This window comes from Andrographis paniculata, unplaced genomic scaffold (genome assembly GCF_009805555.1).
Source record: "Andrographis paniculata isolate CXL003 unplaced genomic scaffold, ASM980555v1 Contig35END, whole genome shotgun sequence".
Classification (NCBI taxonomy): domain Eukaryota; kingdom Viridiplantae; phylum Streptophyta; class Magnoliopsida; order Lamiales; family Acanthaceae; genus Andrographis; species Andrographis paniculata.
This window is the reverse complement of record NW_026137568.1, coordinates 542,943-561,727: the sequence shown is the minus strand read 5'-3', so window position 1 is coordinate 561,727 and position 18,785 is coordinate 542,943. Positions and strand designations below refer to the sequence as shown.

Here is an 18,785-nt window from a genome sequence, read left to right as displayed (position 1 = left end):
TCATCTTCCACTGCCATACCCTCAATCTATTGGCTGCAGTGCAGACACGCTATAAGAGAAAGAAAGTAGAGTGAGAGAGAGAGAGAGAGAAAGAAAGAGAAAGACTAGGTTCTCAGTCACGGCCATTTTCCCAAAACAGTCTTTCCTTGAGACCAAAACCTCAGTGGTATAAAGGGATCAGAATCCCAAATCCCTGTTTCTGCAAGAACACACAGAAAGTTAAATTCTTTGTCTTTCTGGAGAAAGGAAGAAATAGGAAAGTTCTTTTAGTAGTGTTTACTGAGAAAACTGTAGAATTTTTTTGGGTTTGTGAAGTTTAGTGAGTTCACATTGTGTGTTTGTGTGTGATGGCTCTCTGCACATTTGCATTTCCTGGGAATTTGAGCAGCAAGGAAATAATTGGTTTAGATGCTCAGAAACATACCGGATTATGGCATCAGTGGCTACATGGGATAGATCTGCATCCTCACCATACCTGCAAGAACAATCAGGTTCGAACTCTTTTCGAACATATATACATATGGTTTTGGGGATGCCCATGATCAAGAGAAAGTTCTTTATGTTGCTTCCTACTTCTTCATTCATAAATCTCTAAGTCAGAAAAGGGACACACTACCAAAGATGCTTTTTCAATTTTTATCTGTAATGTTCTTGCTGAAGGTAAGGAAAAGGTCAAGTGGAATTTTTGCATCATTGGCAGAAAGAGGAGAATATTTCTCAGAGAAACCTCCAACTCCTCTTTTGGACACTATCAATTACCCAATTCACATGAAGAATCTCTCCACAAAGGTACTGATTATAAACAGTGTGTACTTAAAAATCAAGCTTCAAGAAAACAATTTGCATTGAGATCTTGGTTTGAAAAAGTTTATAGTTTCTCTTACCAGATATTCACTCTGATGCAGGAACTGAAGCAGCTTGCTGACGAGCTTCGATCGGATGTTATCTTCAATGTCTCCAAGACAGGGGGCCATCTTGGTTCGAGTCTTGGTGTAATTGAGCTAACTGTGGCTATCCATTATGTGTTCAATGCTCCTCAGGATAGAATTCTTTGGGATGTTGGCCATCAGGTTTGATCAGAGCATATGAAGAACATTTGATAGGATTTCTGTTACTGTCCTTTTTTCCATAGTAACTTCATTCTGCACCTGCAGTCTTATCCACATAAAATCTTAACTGGAAGAAGGAACATGATGCCAACCTTGAGACAGACAGATGGGCTTTGTGGCTTTACCAAGAGGTCTGAGAGCAACTATGATTGCTTCGGCGCTGGTCACAGTTCGACAACGATTTCTGCAGGGTTAGGTACAATCTTAAGCCACCTCCAAGTTCCTAAATGGTAGGGTGGAATCTGATCTTCCGATGTTCAGGAATGGCTGTGGGAAGGGATCTTCAAGGGAGAAAGAATCATGTCGTGGCCGTGATAGGGGATGGTGCTATGACAGCCGGCCAGGCTTATGAAGCAATGAATAATGCTGGCTACCTGGATTCAGACATGATCGTGATTCTTAATGACAACAAACAGGTTTCCTTACCCACGGCTAACTTAGATGGCCCCATCCCTCCAGTAGGAGCCTTGAGTAGTGCTTTGAGCAGGCTGCAGTCAAATCGGCCACTCAGAGAACTAAGAGAAGTTGCCAAGGTTAGTATCTGCAAAAATGACGGATGCAAACTGAGGGAAAATACAAAAACACTACAAATTATTGATTCAATTAAGGCTGCTTGTTGCAGGGAGTTACCAAGCAAATCGGAGGATCGATGCATGAGTTAGCTGCAAAAGTCGATGAATATGCTCGCGGGCTGATCAGTGGTTCAGGATCAACACTGTTTGAGGAGCTAGGGCTTTATTACATTGGTCCAGTTGATGGCCACAACATTGATGATCTGACTGCAATTCTTAAAGAAGTCAAGAGTACCAAGACAACAGGTCCAGTGTTGATCCATGTTGTAACCGAGAAAGGCCGAGGATATTCATACGCTGAAAAAGCTGCAGACAAATACCATGGTACATTTATCAGCACAACAAATCCAGATAAATAAAATTTACCTGAATTGAGGAACATTCTGTTTCTTTTCAGGTGTGGCAAAGTTTGATCCAGCAACTGGAAAACAGTTCAAATCGAGCACTCCGACTCAGGCTTACACAAACTACTTTGCAGAGGCGTTGATTGCAGAAGCAGAACAAGACAATAATATTGTAGCGATACATGCCGCAATGGGTGGGGGAACGGGTTTAAACCTTTTTGATCGTCGTTTCCCAACCAGGTGTTTTGATGTTGGGATAGCAGAACAGCATGCTGTAACTTTTGCCGCAGGTTTGGCATGTGAAGGCCTCAAACCCTTCTGTGCAATCTACTCGTCTTTCTTGCAAAGAGCTTACGACCAGGCAGGCGAAATCCAAATGCATCTTCATATTTGTCTTGTCTGTACTTTCCGAATTCTTGTCCTCATTGTCATCGGTTCCATTACCAGGTGGTGCACGATGTTGACCTGCAGAAGCTCCCAGTCAGGTTCGCAATGGACAGAGCAGGTTTAGTCGGGGCAGACGGACCTACACATTGTGGGGCATTCGACATTACTTATATGGCTTGCCTTCCCAACATGGTGGTTATGGCTCCTGCAGACGAAGCTGAACTGTTTCACATGGTTGCCACTGCTGCTGCCATTGATGACAGACCGAGCTGTTTCAGATATCCCAGAGGCAACGGGATTGGCGTAGAGCTCCCACCTGGAAACAAAGGCATACCCCTTGAGGTACATAATATACATATCCTTATGATTGAGAACATAAATTCACATACCGAATTTTCTCAGATTGGCAAAGGGCGAATACTTCTCGAGGGGGAGAGAGTGGCTCTGCTCGGCTATGGAACAGCAGTTCAGAGCTGTATGACTGCAGCAGCACTAATGGAGCCCCATGGTTTACAGTTGACAGTGGCTGATGCACGCTTCTGCAAGCCGTTGGACCAAGGTCTTATCCGCAGGTTAGCAAACTCACATGAAGTCTTGATCACTGTCGAAGAAGGGGCTGTCGGTGGCTTTGCAGCTCACGTAGCTCAGTTCATGGCCCTCGATGGGCTCCTTGACGGCAAATTAAAGGTACAAACCTTGAACCTCACTACAACTTGCTTGATTGATCCATTATAGAAGAAAACCTTCTTTTCTGACATATGAAACTTGTCCAGTGGAGGCCACTTGTTCTTCCTGACCGATACATCGACCATGGATCCCCGGCAGACCAATTGATGGAAGCAGGCCTGACATCTCACCATATCGCGGCCACTGTTTTCAACATACTAGGGAAAGCTAGAGAAGCCCTGCAGATTATGTCCTAGGTTGCAAGAAGTGTACATATTTAAGAACATATGATGAATCCTAGCATGAGCTTCATGATGACAGTATATGATCTCTCAAACTTGCATAACAAGAGAAAATACACATGACTGAATTAGAGAAACGCCATTGGTAATCTATGACGAATCAAAATTCAGCAATCTACACAGATTGCTAGATAAAGCCACAATCACGAAAACAAAGTCTAGGTTTCAATCTACTATGAATCACACTAAAGTCTGAGGCAAAAATAAAGCCTTGAGATTCAAATTCGCACGCCATTAAAGGACAAAAACATATACTCACAAGGCTAAAATTTATATGAGCCGAAGTCCAGTATCATTATGTTACCCCCATCTCAGATGGAATCGGACGTGTACTTCCATCTCCGTTAATAAACTTTTCCTTGGAAGAGGCAGCCATTCTTTGAGAACATCTTCAAAATACTCCATATTCACTTCCTTGAGCTCATGCCAGCCGATTATTTTCTCAGTTGGAGTGCAGGATTCAAAACTTTCGAAGTTTGTAAGCTTTTCATATAGGAACTGCAGTGCTTGAGCGCTTGGTCTGCTGACGGTTTGGTGGAGGAGTTCACATTCCATGTTCTGGCATCTGTAGAACATCCGAATCAACTCTTGGTTCACGACCTTAGGCTGAAAACTCCAAATTAGACCATCCAAAAGGTCAGGCACTGAAGTCCAACAATGGACTCTCAGTGTCAGATTCTCCACAACAGGTTTAGGGAAATCGTGAACAACCGGCACAAACTCTACGTGACTCGACAGCAACTCAATAACTAGAGAAATTTTTGAATGACTTAGCTCTGTCAAAAAGTTCATCATCTCAAGAAACCCCGCAGAACCAAGAGTGTTCGACACTGTAAATCTTATATCAGACTCCCATTCCTTTGATGTTGTGGTACATGCCAATGAAGGTATGATAGATCCTGAAAACTTAAAATTACGGATATTGGGGACATCAACAAGATGGATCGACAGTTTCTTGTGGTTTGCCAAGCTTATGTACTCGAGTGAAGGACTTGAAAGATCAAATCTCACACAACCATTACAATAGTGAACCTTTAGATCCTCCAAATAAGGGAATTTAGTCAAGAAATCACTAAACACCATCTGATCTAGCCTCACACTTTCCAGAACCAAACAACGCAATTTCATAAACTGAGACACATTGATCCTATCGTCGACAACTGATCCCACGCGTTCGTTTGCAAATTCAACTAAGGGGTTCCATCTTATAATTGGAGTCGTCGCATTTCTGGCAACAGTAAGCATCCTGAGTCCAGCAAGTTGTCACATTAACTTTCTCAAATCCTTGGCAATCAGATAGGGACAAATTTTCGAGCATCAGACATGTTTTGATTATATTCCTAAGCATGGCTTCTTCCATTCGAACCTCATGTAAACAGAGAGCTGTAAGTCTCAAGCACATAACCTCCCCTAACAAAATTCTACACCCGGAAACTGATAATCCAACTAAACCATTACTTTGAAACAATTCCTTTGTTAAAGGGAATTCAGATAATAATGGGGGATGATATTCAACATCGAAACGACTTGCACCCATTTTTATAGCTTTAACAATAAATCCAGAAGCAGATGAAGATGCATCAATATCGCTAACAGTCATACGAAGCCTGAAACTCTCTATATTCAATTTCAATTCTTCGTACCTTCCCATACTCACCCTCAAGAAATTCAAGAACATCTCATGATTCCGACCCCGAAAGTAGCGGTCATCAAAATCAAGATTCGGACGAGTCAACCACGCATTGTACCACGATTTCGACAGCACAATCGTCGAAGCAGCCTTCTTGCCGGTGAGAAAAGACTGTATGCGCTGAATTAGACTTTCCGGCAACTGCAATTCGTTGTCCGTCGCTTCATTCCCCTTTTCAATTTCCATGGACAAGATGAAAACCCTAAAAAATCAAATTGGGCGTTCAGAGAGTAACCGAAACTTGATTGAACACTCGCGCCAACATCGACAACAGGAATAGAAAGAATCAAACAAGAAACGCGATTGAATGAAGTGCAGAGAAGAGAATCGATTAGAGATGACAGGGCAAAGCCAAGGAGCAATCGCACATTTCAATCCCAAGATGACTTCCCAGCTTTGCAGTTCTCCACTTCTGCTGGCCTGCAAAATAAACATTTATACAAGGGGGGAACAATACGGTTGAAATCATAACCAATTAATTTCATTTTCAATATAAAAAGTTCAACAATTTCAGTCCAAATTTAAACAATTTTAATCATTTCTGTAACGGATTTTCGATTCCCAGACCACGCTCGTCACCATCTTCGCCGACGCTCAGCTGAGGTGCGAACAGAATATTTCCGGCGGGGATCGGAATATGCTCCCTGGTGCTCTGCACAGATATGGTCGGCCGGGAATGGCGCGGTCAGGTTGCGTTCTTCTTCTTCACGGTGGAGTTCCTGTCGACGCCTTTGATTGCTTATCCGACTAGGGATTTCTGGCCGTGCTTTTATTGGATCATTTTGTGCATCCCGCTCGCCCATTCTGGTGCTCGTGCTGATTCCGTAAATGTCGGAATTGTCCAACGGTGTATGAGCAAACGCAGTACGGCAAATGCAGAGAGCTTCTCCTTTTGTATCAAAGCTCCTTCTCCCAATCCCAAGTCAGAAAATTAGACTGCACAGCTACAACTGGATAGATTTGGGAGGCACTTTCTGGTGGCCGCTTGAATGCAGCCTGGAGCAGTCCATTATCTTCGTGCCAATATTTTCGGTTAATTTTTCAATAATAGGATAAAAGTAATTAAAATGGTTTACATTGGATTAAATTTGATCATTTTTATATTACCTTCGTCTGTCTTCTTCTAAAGTTCTTGTTTATTTTTGTGTGTGTTGTAGTACAAATTATACTTTTGGGAGTATTAGATATTTTGGAGTGGGATAATTAAAGTGGTTTACATTGGATTAAAATTTCAGATGTTTAAGTGGAATATACGAAAATATAAAATTAATATTTTGACTTAAAATGAAAAAAATATATATTTATAAAAATAATTTATACTGTTAAAAAGTTCGATAGATTGACTTTTAGTGAGGTAATAAAATATATATATATTATATATATTGTATCAATATATTTTTTATAATATTTATAATCCTTTGTCTATTAACAAGTATCTAATTACTTTCTACGCTGTATATTAGTATTACATTGAAATATAGTAGGAATAAATAAAGTTGAAATTACTAAAATAACTTTGTTAGTATGTGTGATATATAAAAGTAATGACATTTGTGTAATATATAGTAAGTTGTAAGGATATTTGTAATATTAGGTAGATAGTACAGTTACTGAATGAAAAAAAATGGATACTTTGTCGTGGAACGGACTAAAATGAAAAAATAGATACTTTGATATGGGACGGAGGGAGTAATAAATTTGTCACTTAAAAAACACAAATGAAATATTATTTTTTGTATAAAATATTACATTAAATATCCAATTTTTTTTCAAATTTGTTCCGAACTTTAAAGTTTAGACAAAAAAATGGTTGTGTTCTTTCACTATTTAATTTTTTTTTCTTAAAAAAATATCACATTAAACCATTACTTTTCTTTTCTTATATTATATTACAAATTTATTTTACATTCAAAATATCACAATAACATTTATTTATATTAGATCAAACAACTATTCAAATCAACTATTTTAAAACCCACAAACAAACACACCAGACTTTTGGTGTTTTAAAATTTTGAGAAAAAAAAAATGAATATTTGATATAAAATTTTATTAGAAGAAAATATAGTTGTTGTAATGATTTTTAAAAAATTAAATAGTGCCAAAATTATAAAAGTGTTGTCAAAATGTAACTTAAAACTTGTAAATGGAGTCTAAGAGCACAAACAATAGTCCCATCTAAAAAAAAAGGAAAATCTTACTATCCTTTCTCCCCTATCTCCGAACTTACATACATATGAAGATTGTTAAACATAGATTATTCCTTCAAATTATAGTCGATAAATAGTATTGTTAGCCAACCAGTGTTTACTTATACTTTCAAATTTATTTTTGCATTGCTCACAAAAAGTCTATATTTAAATATACTATAATCAAAATCTATATTTTATTTAGAATATTAACTACGGATATATTTTCAATTCAAAATATTATACTCTAACTTCTATTTATGCCATATCATATAGGAGTATTTGTTTTCTATTCAACATCGTACTCACAAAATTAAAATTAAAATAACTTCTAACAATATATTATATTCGAAGCAAAGTTTGTCATAATATATATGTAAAGTTTCGAAAAAAAAAATCACCGCAAAAAGGATGGCATCCCGAGCAGCCAAGGCAAGTATATCAGCACGCGAAACAATTCCCGACAACAGTGTCCAAAAGTATCGATCCTTCGCATCCCTACAAGAAAATAAAAAACATTATAACAAAAATATAAAATACACTGTAACATTTTACCCAGTGCGCACTTACGAGTAGCACTTACGAGTAGCGGCTGCGGATTCCCACGTCATCCAAAAAAAAAAAGTTGCAATTTATTAATAATTAAATTATAAGTCTACAGGTCGAATAAACACAGGTGATAACTATCTAATCTAACGGATATGACTAAATAATAACGACATAATATAAATAATTATAAAAATATATACTATTCTATCCTGATCTAAAGATCTCATATATATTTTGTGTTGACCTTTGAATATTAATTATTATATGAAAAAGTAGTACAAATTAAAAAAAAAATGACAAAAATACTTTATTAGTGTTTTGTAAAAAAATTATACAAATAAAAGGATATTTTTAATGTTAAGTACAAAAGATAAATGAGACCGCCGGACAGAGGGAGTATAAATTAAACGTAAAAAAATATCTCAACACGTACCGTAACGAAGCAATCGTAGCAATGCAACTTAGCTCCCAGAGTCGCAGAGTTTCGAACTTTCTCCCCATCTCAGATGGAATCGGATCTGTACGTCCTTCACCGGTAATAAACTTTTCCTGGGAAGAGGCCGCCATTCTTTAAGAACATCTTCAAAATACTCGGCATTCACTTCCTTGAACTCGTGCCAGCCAATTAATTTCTCAGTTGGAGTACAGGATTCAGAATTTTCAAAGTTTGTAAGCTTTTCATACAGAAGCCGCAGCGCTTCATTGCTTGCTTTGCAGATGGCTGGGTGGAGGAGTTTACATTTCGTGTTCTGGCACTTCTCGAACATCCGAATCAACTGATGGTTCACAACCTTAGGCTGAAAACTCCAGATTAGACCGTCCAAAAGGGCAGACACTGAATTCGACGAATGGACTATCAGAGTCAGATTCTCCACAACAGGCTTAGGGAAATTGTGAACATCCGGCACAAACTCTACGCGTTTTGACAGCAAATCAATAGCTAGAGAAATTTTTGAAGAACTCAGGTTTGACAAAAAGTTACTCATCTCAAGAAACCCCGAAGCACCAAGAGTGTTCCAGACTGTAAGTCTTATATCAGACTCCCATTCCTTTGATGTTGTGTTACATTCCAAGAAAGGTATGGTAGACCCTGAAAACTTAAACTTACGGATATTGGGAACATCAACAAGCTGGATCCATAGTTTCTCGGTGTCTGCCAAGCTTATGTACTTAAGAGAAGGACTCGATAGATCAAATTTCACACAACCATTACAATAGTGAACCTTTAGATCCTCCAAATAAGGGAATTTACTCAAGAAATCAGTAAACACCATCTGACCTAGCCTCACCCTTTCGAGAACCAAATTATTCAATTTCCAAAACTGAGACACATTGATCTTATCGTCGGCAAGTGATGCAACACTTTTGTTTACAAATTCAACTAAGGGGCTCCAAGATAGCATTGGCTTTGTCACATGACTGGTAACAGTAAACTTCCTGAGTCCAGCAAGTTTTGTCACATTAACTTTCTTGAATCCTTCACAATCAGATAGGGATAAATTTTCGAGCATCAGACATGTTTCCATTATATTCCTAATCATGGCTTCTTCCATTCGAACCTTAGATAAACAGAGAGATGTAAGTCTCAAACACATAACCTCCCCCAACAAAATTCTACACCCTAAAACTGATAATCGAACTAAATCCTTACTTTCAAACAATTCCTTTGGTAAAGGGAATTCAGATAATGGGGGATGATATTCAACATCGAAACCGCTAGCACACATTTTCACAGCTTTAACAATAAATCCAGAAGCAGATGAAGATGCATCAATATCCCTAACATTCATACGAAGCCTGAAACTCTCTATATTCAATTTCAATTCTTCGTACCTTTCCATGCTCTCCTTCAAGAAATTCAAGAACATCTCATGGTTCTGGGCATCTGAATTCCGACCCCGAAAGTAGCGGTCATCGAAATCCAGATTCGGACGAGTCAACCACGAATTGTACCACGATTTCGCTAGCACAACCGTCGAAGCTGCCTCCTTGCCGCTGAGAAAAGACTGTATGTGCTGAATTACGCTTTCCGGCAACTGCAATTCGTTGTCCGTCGCTTCAGTTCGCTTTCCGATCTCCATGACAAAATTAAAACCCTAGAAAATCGAATTGGGGGTTCAGTGAGTAACCGAAACTTGATTGAACACTGACGTCAACGTCGACAACGGCACATCAAGCCGCTCGGCTTGGATGACAACAACAGGAAGAATCAAACAACAAACGCTATTGAAGTGCAGAGAAGAAGAGAATCGATTAGAGATGACAGGACAAAGCCAAGGCGCAATCGCGCATTTCAATCTAGAACCCAATATGACTCCGCAGTTTTTCACTTTTGCTACCCAGCAAAATAAACATTTATAATATATATATATATATATATATATATACTGATTTTTTATTTATTTTTTAATTTTATTTTTATACCGTTAAAAGGTCCGAGGCCGAATTCACTTTGAATTTGCTAAATGGGCTCCAATTCAAAAGAATGGATAATATAACAAAAGATTTATGATATTTGTCTCATATAAAATATTCATACTTTTTTATTTTCGTTTATTTTTTTATTTATTTTCGTTTGTTTTATATATTTATTTATTTAATATAATTATATATTTTAATTATATTTTAAAGTTTATAATTTATAATTTATTAATTTTAATTAAATTATTTAATTGTTTTAATTTTAATTTATAATTATTTTTATTAATAATTTTTTTAGTTATTTACTAATTATATTTTTACTAAACAAATTTTGTGAGATGAAAAAAATATAACATTAATTAATACATGATTATTTCTGTATAAATATTTGCTGATTTAACCAATTAGCACAATAATCTGAACCAAAACTCTTAAAAAAAAACACATAGAAAATACAATATAAAATGAGCTCATATCCTACTTTAGTGTATTTTTATCGTTCGAAAATTCTTTGATTCTTGTTGAATGCGCAATAGAGGAAAAGTAATGATAATGTGTCCCTAGAAATTTATAAAAAATTAGAATTATGAAATATAAATACAAATACAATCACTGTTATATTTCACGGTAATACCTCTAACCCTTGCACCACCGTCAGATCATCCCTTACGGATTTAAGTTTTGTAAGTACATAAAGTATATATTATACATATTGTATTGTGTTAATATGTGTATATATTATATTTTTTAAAATAATATTTATGAGAAATTGTGTCATAAAAAACACAAAGTGAAGCAAACTTCTTTTATTTTTATTTTTTTGAAATTTTACATCAAATATTTGTGCTTCTTTAGTGTGATTGGAAAAAGAATAGTTTAAATTAGTATTAAAATAATATTTTGTAAAAAAAATAAAAATTCAAGAAATAATGAGTCTAAATATTAAAGTTTGAGAAAAATTGACAAAAGAAAAACATGTGCTTTAAAATTTTGAAAATAATAAAAAAACAGTATTTTATGTTAGATTTTGTAAAAAAAAAAAAAGATAAAAATTGATATAATAGTTTTGAAAAATTAAATAATGCCAAAATATAAAAGTGTTTTAGAAATAAAGCTTAAAACTTCAAAAAGATTTATATAAATGGAGTACAACTGTAAAAATAATAGTATTATTTTATTAATTAATGGAAGAATGATATTTTATTAATTAGTGGAAGTAGATATGTTTGTAATTTAAGCAAAAGTTAAAAATATTTATAATTATTTTTTTTAAAAATAACAAAGGAATATAGACACGAACAAAAATAGTAAAAATTATTCTTTTGAATTAGTACGGAGTGTTATTTGTCTATTTGATACGTGGAGTTTATTTGGTTTGAATTTGTGTAAATAGTTTTAACTTTATGTAAAAATAATTTGATCTAATATTTTATAATTTTTTTTCTTAAAAAACAAAAGTATTAAGAATCATATCTTGAAAAAATTATTGGAAATGTTAAAAATTCAAACAAAACACTAATTTTCATTAATTGAATTAGCAATACAATAGTAATAAAACACTTAGAAAAACACCATCACACATTTATATAAATATGTAAATAATTTCGTAACAATATATATATATATATATATCATCCGCATTAATTAATTAATTAATTAATTAACCCGGCGACAGTTCTGCCTAACTTCTCCGGCGACATTGGCGTCGCCGGCAATCCTTCCCATCTTCTCCATCGAGTCCGAAAACTGACTGAAAAACGCCGCCGGCGACTGCAGCCGCCGCACGAGGGCGGCGGACGCCTGGTTGGTGAGAAGGGCGGCGTCGGACTGGAAGAGTCCCTTGTTCTGAGCGACGGCGGCGAAGTAATTGGGGTCGAACTCCGATGGGGTGTCGGGATCCATATCCACGGTGGTGGCCCGGTCCGCCGGATTCGGGCACTGCCGCCGCAGCTCGGCAGCGTACGACGGATCTAGCGACGGATCGGCGTCGCCTCTGCCGGTGAAGTTGAAGAGCCGCCGCGAAATGGCGCCGCAGTGAGCTACTCCGATGGTGTGTGCCCCTGCAGAGTTCAACAATTGTTTTTTTACAACGTTTTAAAATATAGTTTTGAATATTTTTTTTAAAAAAAAAAAATCAAATTTGATCCCGTAGAATAACAAATGTAGTAGGTCTTAAAACTCATCAATTTTAATTTACTATAATAATTTCAATCAATTTTAATTTTACCGCTAAAAACTAACCGAAATAGCTGAAACAATATGGCCAGATTGTCACACTATCATATCTAAAATTTCATTTTTTTTTGTTATATTTAAATAGTCGATATAGTTAAAATAAAAAAAATAATAATAGTGATTTTAATATAATTAAAATGTATCAATTTTTTGTTTTAATATAAAAAATTCAAATGTTATTTTGAAAGATTTTGTGTTAATATTTTATTTTACCAAACTTTTTCTTCACACAAATATCCAATTAAACACATTTTTTTTATATTATCTTTCAAAATTAATTTTACATTCCAAATAGGTTTAGATGTGATATTTTAAATATAAAATTAATTTTTAGTATAATATAGCAAATAAATAATATGTATTTGATTTAATATTTATAAAGATTGTTTTGTCTTGTTATGAGTGTTAATTTATATATAAAAATAGTAATATTTGTATAATAATAATAATAAAAATAAAAATAAATTTAAAATGATAAGATTATTTATAAAAATCTTTTACGAAAATTATTATTTATAAAAAATTCAAAAAATATATATATACATATAGATAGAGCATTAAATTGTGTTTCTTTGGATTTTTATTTTTACTTTTTTTAACTATTCAAATATTTTTTTCCGTCCTAAAAAATCAATATTCCTTCAAAAGTAGCTATGTAAACAAAAAGTTTAATTATTAAATATATTCTCACCCGATAATGCAACAAGATCCGTGAAATCTAAACCGTTGTTGGAGAAGATATTGAGGAGTGTGGAGAAATTCGAAAATGGCGATGGGAGATTCCCGGCTACATTTGATAAGAGAGAAATCTTACTATCCTTTCTCCCCGTCAACACATTCCACAGCGGCCTCCGCACCTACATGCATATGAAAATTGTTAAACATCGATTATTCCCTCGAATTTTGTTTTAAATTTATATTGAAAAAAAGTATTATAGTGAAAATATATTTTTCTATTTAAAATATTAAATAAATGTGTTTTTTCGATTCAAAATATCATGACTGTCTTCTATTTATATTATATCACATATTCGTATTTTTATTCAACTTTTTACTATTTTCACGTAGAAAATTAGAATAATTTCTTATAATATATATGAAGCAAAATTTGACTGTTTAGCGCGTAATATATATATATATATGTGAAGTTTTGAAAAAAAATAATCACCGAAAAAAGAATGGCATCCCGAGCAGCCAAGGCAAGTATATCAGCACACGAGACGATTCCCGGGCATTCTTCCTCGACCCGATCCTTGATTGCATCGATGACATCAAAACCACCGAGTGATAGATTCGGACCCGCATCCTTCTCCGATTGGTTTTTCCCGACGACGGTGTCCAAAAGTATCGATCCGTCGCATCCCTACAAGAACATTAAAAACATTATAAATTATTATACAATGCATGAGTTTATAACGAACAAAAATATAAGACGGCGACATTTACAATGCTGAATTTAAAATTTAGTAATGTGCTGAAAAACACATTGTTTGATGCCTGGAAGCACATAATATTATTATATACAGTATGTTGGATATGTTAAGATAATACAAATACAACACATCAGCTATCACACATACAATAGTCATATACAACACACTACAATTAATTTAAGTAAAAATATATTAAATATAAAAAATATGTCAATACGCACTGTAACGAAGCAATCGTGATAATGCAAGCGAAGCAACTTAGCTCCCAAAGTCGCGTCGTTTCGAACTTTCTCCCAAGTGACTTGTCGAACAAGCCGCTCGGCTTGTGGACAACCATTCGCGGCGTAATAATTCGGCCTCAAACCTCCGCGTTCTTTACCACGATTATTTTCAGACGGGATCGAATTATGTTTTTGTTTTAGACCATGATTACGACCGACCACTGCTGCGACCGACGCAAAAATGAGAATAAACCCTAAAAATACTCCTCTCATCATCCTCACAAGAAAATTGCACAAAGAACAAACAATGCTTTTTATTACAAATACTTGTAAGTCTTATTACAAGTTTTCTTGCAATGTTTGGTGTGTGTAAGAACTCTTCGAAAAGTTTCCTTTTATAGGGAGAAATAAACCAAGTAGAGAAATGGGTGATAAAAAAACATTATTATTAAATTTATTTAAATAATATTTTTTTTATAAAAAAAAATGGAAAAATCTATATATGTCAACTTGGTAGCATAAGCTGCCGTGGTTTGTGGGTATTGTTAGAGTTCGTGTATATATTTTTTATTTTAAATTATCCTAATGGTAATAATTATGTATAATATTTTAAATTCTATTTATGGAATAAGGTTAGGTAGCAATATAATATTCTATTTTTTTTTTATATAAAAATAAATAAATAATCAAACATGGGTTTGATTAGGTACTTTTGATATTCTCTAGTTCTAAAATAATAGAATGAATGCTTCGAAAATTCAATGAATATTTGGGTTTGTATACTTTTCCCATTCATATAATAATACTTTGGAAAATTTCAATACCTAATAACAAAAATTTGAAAAAATAATCCCAAACGCTAAAAGAACACAGAATTAATTTTGATTTGAGTTTGGAGTTTTCTTTAATTTGAATTTTTTGTTTAAATAGTATTTTGATTTAATATTTTATAAAAAAAATAATATTATATTTTTATTAAAAACCAAATATAAGCTAAATAATATTAATTTAAATTTAAAATTCAAACAAATACACTTGTATGTTGGTATTTTTTTTATTTATTTTTGCATTATTATATATCAGTGAAGTATTTTATGTGTTTTATAAAAATATTTTTAATATTAATTTTTATTTAAAATCTTTAATTTAATATTTATTTTAATACATTCTTAGTTAAAAATTATAATCCAAAATCCCTACAGCACATAGAGAGTTTGACTTCAATTTTTTTTATTAGTTCTTATATTCTTTTTATGAACTTAAAATATCATGTCTAACTATTCAAATTATAATACAAAACTGAATTCCACACAAACAAACCTACCTATTTATTCTTTTTGTGTTTGTTTGTTCAGTGTTTTAGTTTGAGATATTTTTTTTTGTATAAGTTATGAGAATTGCGTCGTTAATATAAAAAATAATATTTTATATTAAATTATTGATTTTTTTGTTGAAAATTGTTTTCAAAATATTATGTATATTAATAATCATATTAGAAAAAAAAAATTAGTTTGGTGAACAAGCTTGTAATTTTTGTATTTTAATTTTAATTTTTTATTTAAATAATAATACTTATTTTTTACTCCCGCCCATCTTAGTTGTTCTATTTACTGTAGATACGAAAATTTTATAAATTATAATGAGTAAAGAACTAAAAAATATATTAGTAAAATAATTATTGTATAATACAAATAGTTATAGTTAAAAGTAAAATTAGAAAATTATAAAAAAATTTAAAATGCTATTAAATATATATTTTCCAAAAATTAAACAAATAAATTATGTAAGATGAACCAAAATAAAAAATATAAACAATTTATGTGGAACATAAAAAGTATTTATTACTATTACGCTAAAATTTAATTTACATTTAAAATATTACATCTAATAACTATTTCAATTGAAATTTATTATTCAAAATTTAAACAAAAAACCAAAACTCCTCGAACAAACACAAACTAACATATTTTTTATATAAAAATTATTATATATGATTGAATAATAAATTGAAAGGAAATGAGTTTATCTTAAGTGGACTTTTTTCTCTCGTACTTTTATTTCAATTGTTTGTTTGGATTATTGGATTTTAAATACATTATTTATTTATTTATTTTTCAAAAATATCAAATCAAACACTTTTTTTTATATATATTATACTAAAAATCAATTTTATATTCAAAACATCACATCAACACCTATTTATATCACATCATATAACTATTCAAATTCAAAATTTTTACTATTCAAATTCCAACTTAAAATCCAAAATCCCAAACAAACACACCCGAATCTTAAAAAAAGATAAAAATGAATTGATATTTTTGGAAAAATAAAATTTTGGAATAGTAAAACTCAGCCTAAAACTCCACAGACATTCTATAATAATGTTTCGTAGATAATAATAATAATAATAATAATAAAGACATAAAAAGCTTTTATGAGAAATGGCTCAAACTAAATTAATAATATTTGCTTGTGTTTATCCGTGAGATTTTGGTTTTGGGTTTTGATTTTAAATAGTAAAATTTTGAATTGAAATAGTTGTTTGATGTGATATAAATATGTGTTGATATGATGTTTTGAATGTAAAATTAGATTTTAGTGTAATAAAATAAATAAGAATTGTATTTAGAAGAAAAAAAAAAATAGAATAGTAATATCACGTCTAAAATCTTACAAGTAGACGGTTATCATACATTTATTAATTTTTATATTTGGTAGAGATGCATGAATTGACTTTGGTTTATAATTTGGTTAGATGAATTTTGAAGCTAGCTTAATTAAAAATAATACATATAAGTCAGCCTATTTAGGACATGTATTAATTGGTAGCCCAATCATTGGTTAAGTATGTCGGATTATTGTTCCAACAATACCGTGCATTCCATTCATGCACACATTCTTACATATAATAGTTATACTCCAATTTATATATTGACTTTATTCTTTTATTTTTTTAAATATATATATACACTTTTTTATAACAATATATTTTATTTGTTCCAATTCAATGTATTTTTCTATTATTATATTCGTTAGTTTTATTAAAAAATATTTATTTTATATTATAGTAAAAATAATCATATATAAATACTAAAATACTTATATTTTTTAAAAATCATTTTTTTTATTTTTAAGGACGAAACTATCAAATTTTTTTATATATTTTTAATAACCAATTAAATATTATTATTTATTAATATATGAAAAAAAAAAAACAAAACAAAACAAAAGAGTATATTAAGTTGGAAATGAGGAATATATACATTACAAAGAATCTACATATTTGTAACAAAAATTAGAAACTATTGGCTTTAGTTACCTGAATTTTTAGGGCCGAATTTAAATTTTTGTACTTAATGTCATTAATAATGAAAATGAGTAAATCTAGAGATAAAAAATTTTGTTACAAAAATACTATTTTTTTTATAATAATATTAAGTTTTTAAAAAACCAAAATATCAATTTGCTATTTTCGGAATCAATTTATTCATTTTGTTATTGATCTATCCAAAATCAATATCTGTGTTTTATTTTTACAATTAGATCTTTATAAATATTTTTAAAAACTTTTATATCTAAATACAAAGAGCAAATAAATACATTATGCATTCATACCAGATAGAAAAAAAAGTATAATTACTTAAAGTTGGATTCTATTTATTTATTTATTTTTTACTATAAAATCGTAATGATTTTTTTTTATAAAAATACATTCTTACTAAACGTAAATCTAAACAATTTTTAAACAAAATCTCAAATTAAAAAATAAATTAAACAGGCAATTTGTATTATCATTTAAACAACACTATAATAATAATAATAATAATAATAATAATAAGATGAAGAAGGATCATTCTTACATATGCCAATTATCATTCTTTGACTAAATTTAGTTAAGAGTTTTTTTTTTTTTTACTCCATATTTTTTTATTAAAAAAAATTGTTCTCTGAACGAAAAGAGTATTATTTAAATCATACTTTAAATTTTGATTGAAAAAAAAAAAAAAAAAAAAAAAAGACCACCTTTGCAAGTATTGATGTTGCTAACTCAAATTACAATATTATATTTTTAGTATATATAATATATATTATATTTTATAATAAAAATAATATTTAATATAAGATATTATTTTTTATATTATTAATAAGATTTTTTTATATCATATATCAAATTAATCTAATTTTAAGTTAGGTACAGTGGTCTGAGCCGGTCGGTCCAAATTGAGATGGGAAAGAAATGGAACGAGATCCTCGAATCCAGGCCATGTTCGTCGCGCGCCATGTTCCGATTCATCGATGCGATGCATGTCTTTTCCCTTCCATTTTTTGGGGGTTTGATTTAGCGGAGAAAGGAAGGAAGGAATGGACTACTGCCCTACACCGGTGGATAATGCTAATGCAGCCACGGAGCGTGGAGGAGGGTTCGTTATCGGAATCGGAAGTACTCCTGCACGCGTGAAATCTCAGGTTATGATTGCACCAAATATTGTTGATGTACGAGCATGAATTTTTGTTATTTTCCTCCTTATAATTTGAATTTGCACGGGAAATGTAGTGCTCGTGATTTCTACCTTACGTTCTTATCAAAATTGGAGAGAAGTTAATGTAGTGGAAGGATCGAATTTGGTATGAACGTCGTAGATATTTCAAAATTTGCTGTAAAT

At 32.1% G+C, this 18,785-nt stretch overlaps 4 protein-coding genes across 4 annotated transcripts; 1 reads left to right on the top strand and 3 right to left on the bottom strand.

The window, feature by feature from the left end:
• Nucleotides 1-85: 85 nt before the first annotated feature.
• Nucleotides 86-3,401, top strand: LOC127249294 (probable 1-deoxy-D-xylulose-5-phosphate synthase, chloroplastic). The gene is made up of 10 exons (XM_051272034.1): nt 86-491; nt 661-789; nt 906-1,070; nt 1,155-1,305; nt 1,371-1,642; nt 1,732-2,005; nt 2,079-2,386; nt 2,473-2,754; nt 2,815-3,099; nt 3,186-3,401. Exons 1-10 carry the CDS (start codon nt 348-350, stop codon nt 3,333-3,335), a joined length of 2,160 nt encoding a protein of 719 aa, XP_051127991.1. The 5' UTR covers nt 86-347; the 3' UTR covers nt 3,336-3,401.
• Nucleotides 3,402-3,515: 114 nt separating this feature from the next.
• LOC127249296 (putative F-box/LRR-repeat protein At4g13960) lies at nt 3,516-7,753 on the bottom strand. The gene is made up of 4 exons (XM_051272037.1): nt 7,661-7,753; nt 5,439-6,083; nt 5,024-5,272; nt 3,516-4,626 (listed from the first exon to the last, which is right to left on the bottom strand). Exons 2-4 carry the CDS (start codon nt 5,537-5,539, stop codon nt 3,681-3,683), a joined length of 1,296 nt encoding a protein of 431 aa, XP_051127994.1. The 5' UTR covers nt 5,540-6,083; nt 7,661-7,753; the 3' UTR covers nt 3,516-3,680.
• LOC127249295 (putative F-box/LRR-repeat protein At3g59230) lies at nt 7,047-10,143 on the bottom strand. The gene is made up of 2 exons (XM_051272036.1): nt 8,242-10,143; nt 7,047-7,757 (listed from the first exon to the last, which is right to left on the bottom strand). The coding sequence occupies exon 1, from the start codon at nt 9,887-9,889 to the stop codon at nt 8,270-8,272; it is 1,620 nt and encodes a 539-aa protein (XP_051127993.1). The 5' UTR covers nt 9,890-10,143; the 3' UTR covers nt 7,047-7,757; nt 8,242-8,269.
• A 1,588-nt stretch (nt 10,144-11,731) lies between these two features.
• LOC127249244 (peroxidase 24) lies at nt 11,732-14,481 on the bottom strand. The gene is made up of 4 exons (XM_051271965.1): nt 14,119-14,481; nt 13,633-13,827; nt 13,156-13,321; nt 11,732-12,289 (listed from the first exon to the last, which is right to left on the bottom strand). The coding sequence occupies exons 1-4, from the start codon at nt 14,392-14,394 to the stop codon at nt 11,886-11,888; spliced, it is 1,041 nt and encodes a 346-aa protein (XP_051127922.1). The 5' UTR covers nt 14,395-14,481; the 3' UTR covers nt 11,732-11,885.
• Between the last annotated feature and the right edge of the window lie 4,304 nt (nt 14,482-18,785).

Excerpts from the sequence above, each read along its gene's own strand:
- LOC127249294 (XM_051272034.1), top strand. The coding sequence starts at position 348 with ATGGCTCTCTGCACATTTGCATTTCCTGGGAATTTGAGCAGCAAGGAA. Across the intron at positions 1,306-1,370 it reads AACGATTTCTGCAGGGTTAG|GAATGGCTGTGGGAAGGGAT; the intron begins GTACAATCTTAA and ends TCCGATGTTCAG. Across the intron at positions 2,755-2,814 it reads ACAAAGGCATACCCCTTGAG|ATTGGCAAAGGGCGAATACT; the intron begins GTACATAATATA and ends GAATTTTCTCAG.
- LOC127249296 (XM_051272037.1), bottom strand. The coding sequence starts at position 5,539 with ATGATTTCAACCGTATTGTTCCCCCCTTGTATAAATGTTTATTTTGCA. Across the intron at positions 5,273-5,438 it reads AGTCATCTTGGGATTGAAAT|GGTTTTCATCTTGTCCATGG; the intron begins GTGCGATTGCTC and ends TTGATTTTTTAG. Across the intron at positions 4,627-5,023 it reads TTGAGGGTGAGTATGGGAAG|GATGCTTACTGTTGCCAGAA; the intron begins GTACGAAGAATT and ends TGCTGGACTCAG.
- LOC127249295 (XM_051272036.1), bottom strand. The coding sequence starts at position 9,889 with ATGGAGATCGGAAAGCGAACTGAAGCGACGGACAACGAATTGCAGTTG.
- LOC127249244 (XM_051271965.1), bottom strand. The coding sequence starts at position 14,394 with ATGATGAGAGGAGTATTTTTAGGGTTTATTCTCATTTTTGCGTCGGTC. Across the intron at positions 13,828-14,118 it reads ATCACGATTGCTTCGTTACA|GGATGCGACGGATCGATACT; the intron begins GTGCGTATTGAC and ends ATGTTCTTGTAG. Across the intron at positions 12,290-13,155 it reads GGATCTTGTTGCATTATCGG|GGGCACACACCATCGGAGTA; the intron begins GTGAGAATATAT and ends TGAACTCTGCAG.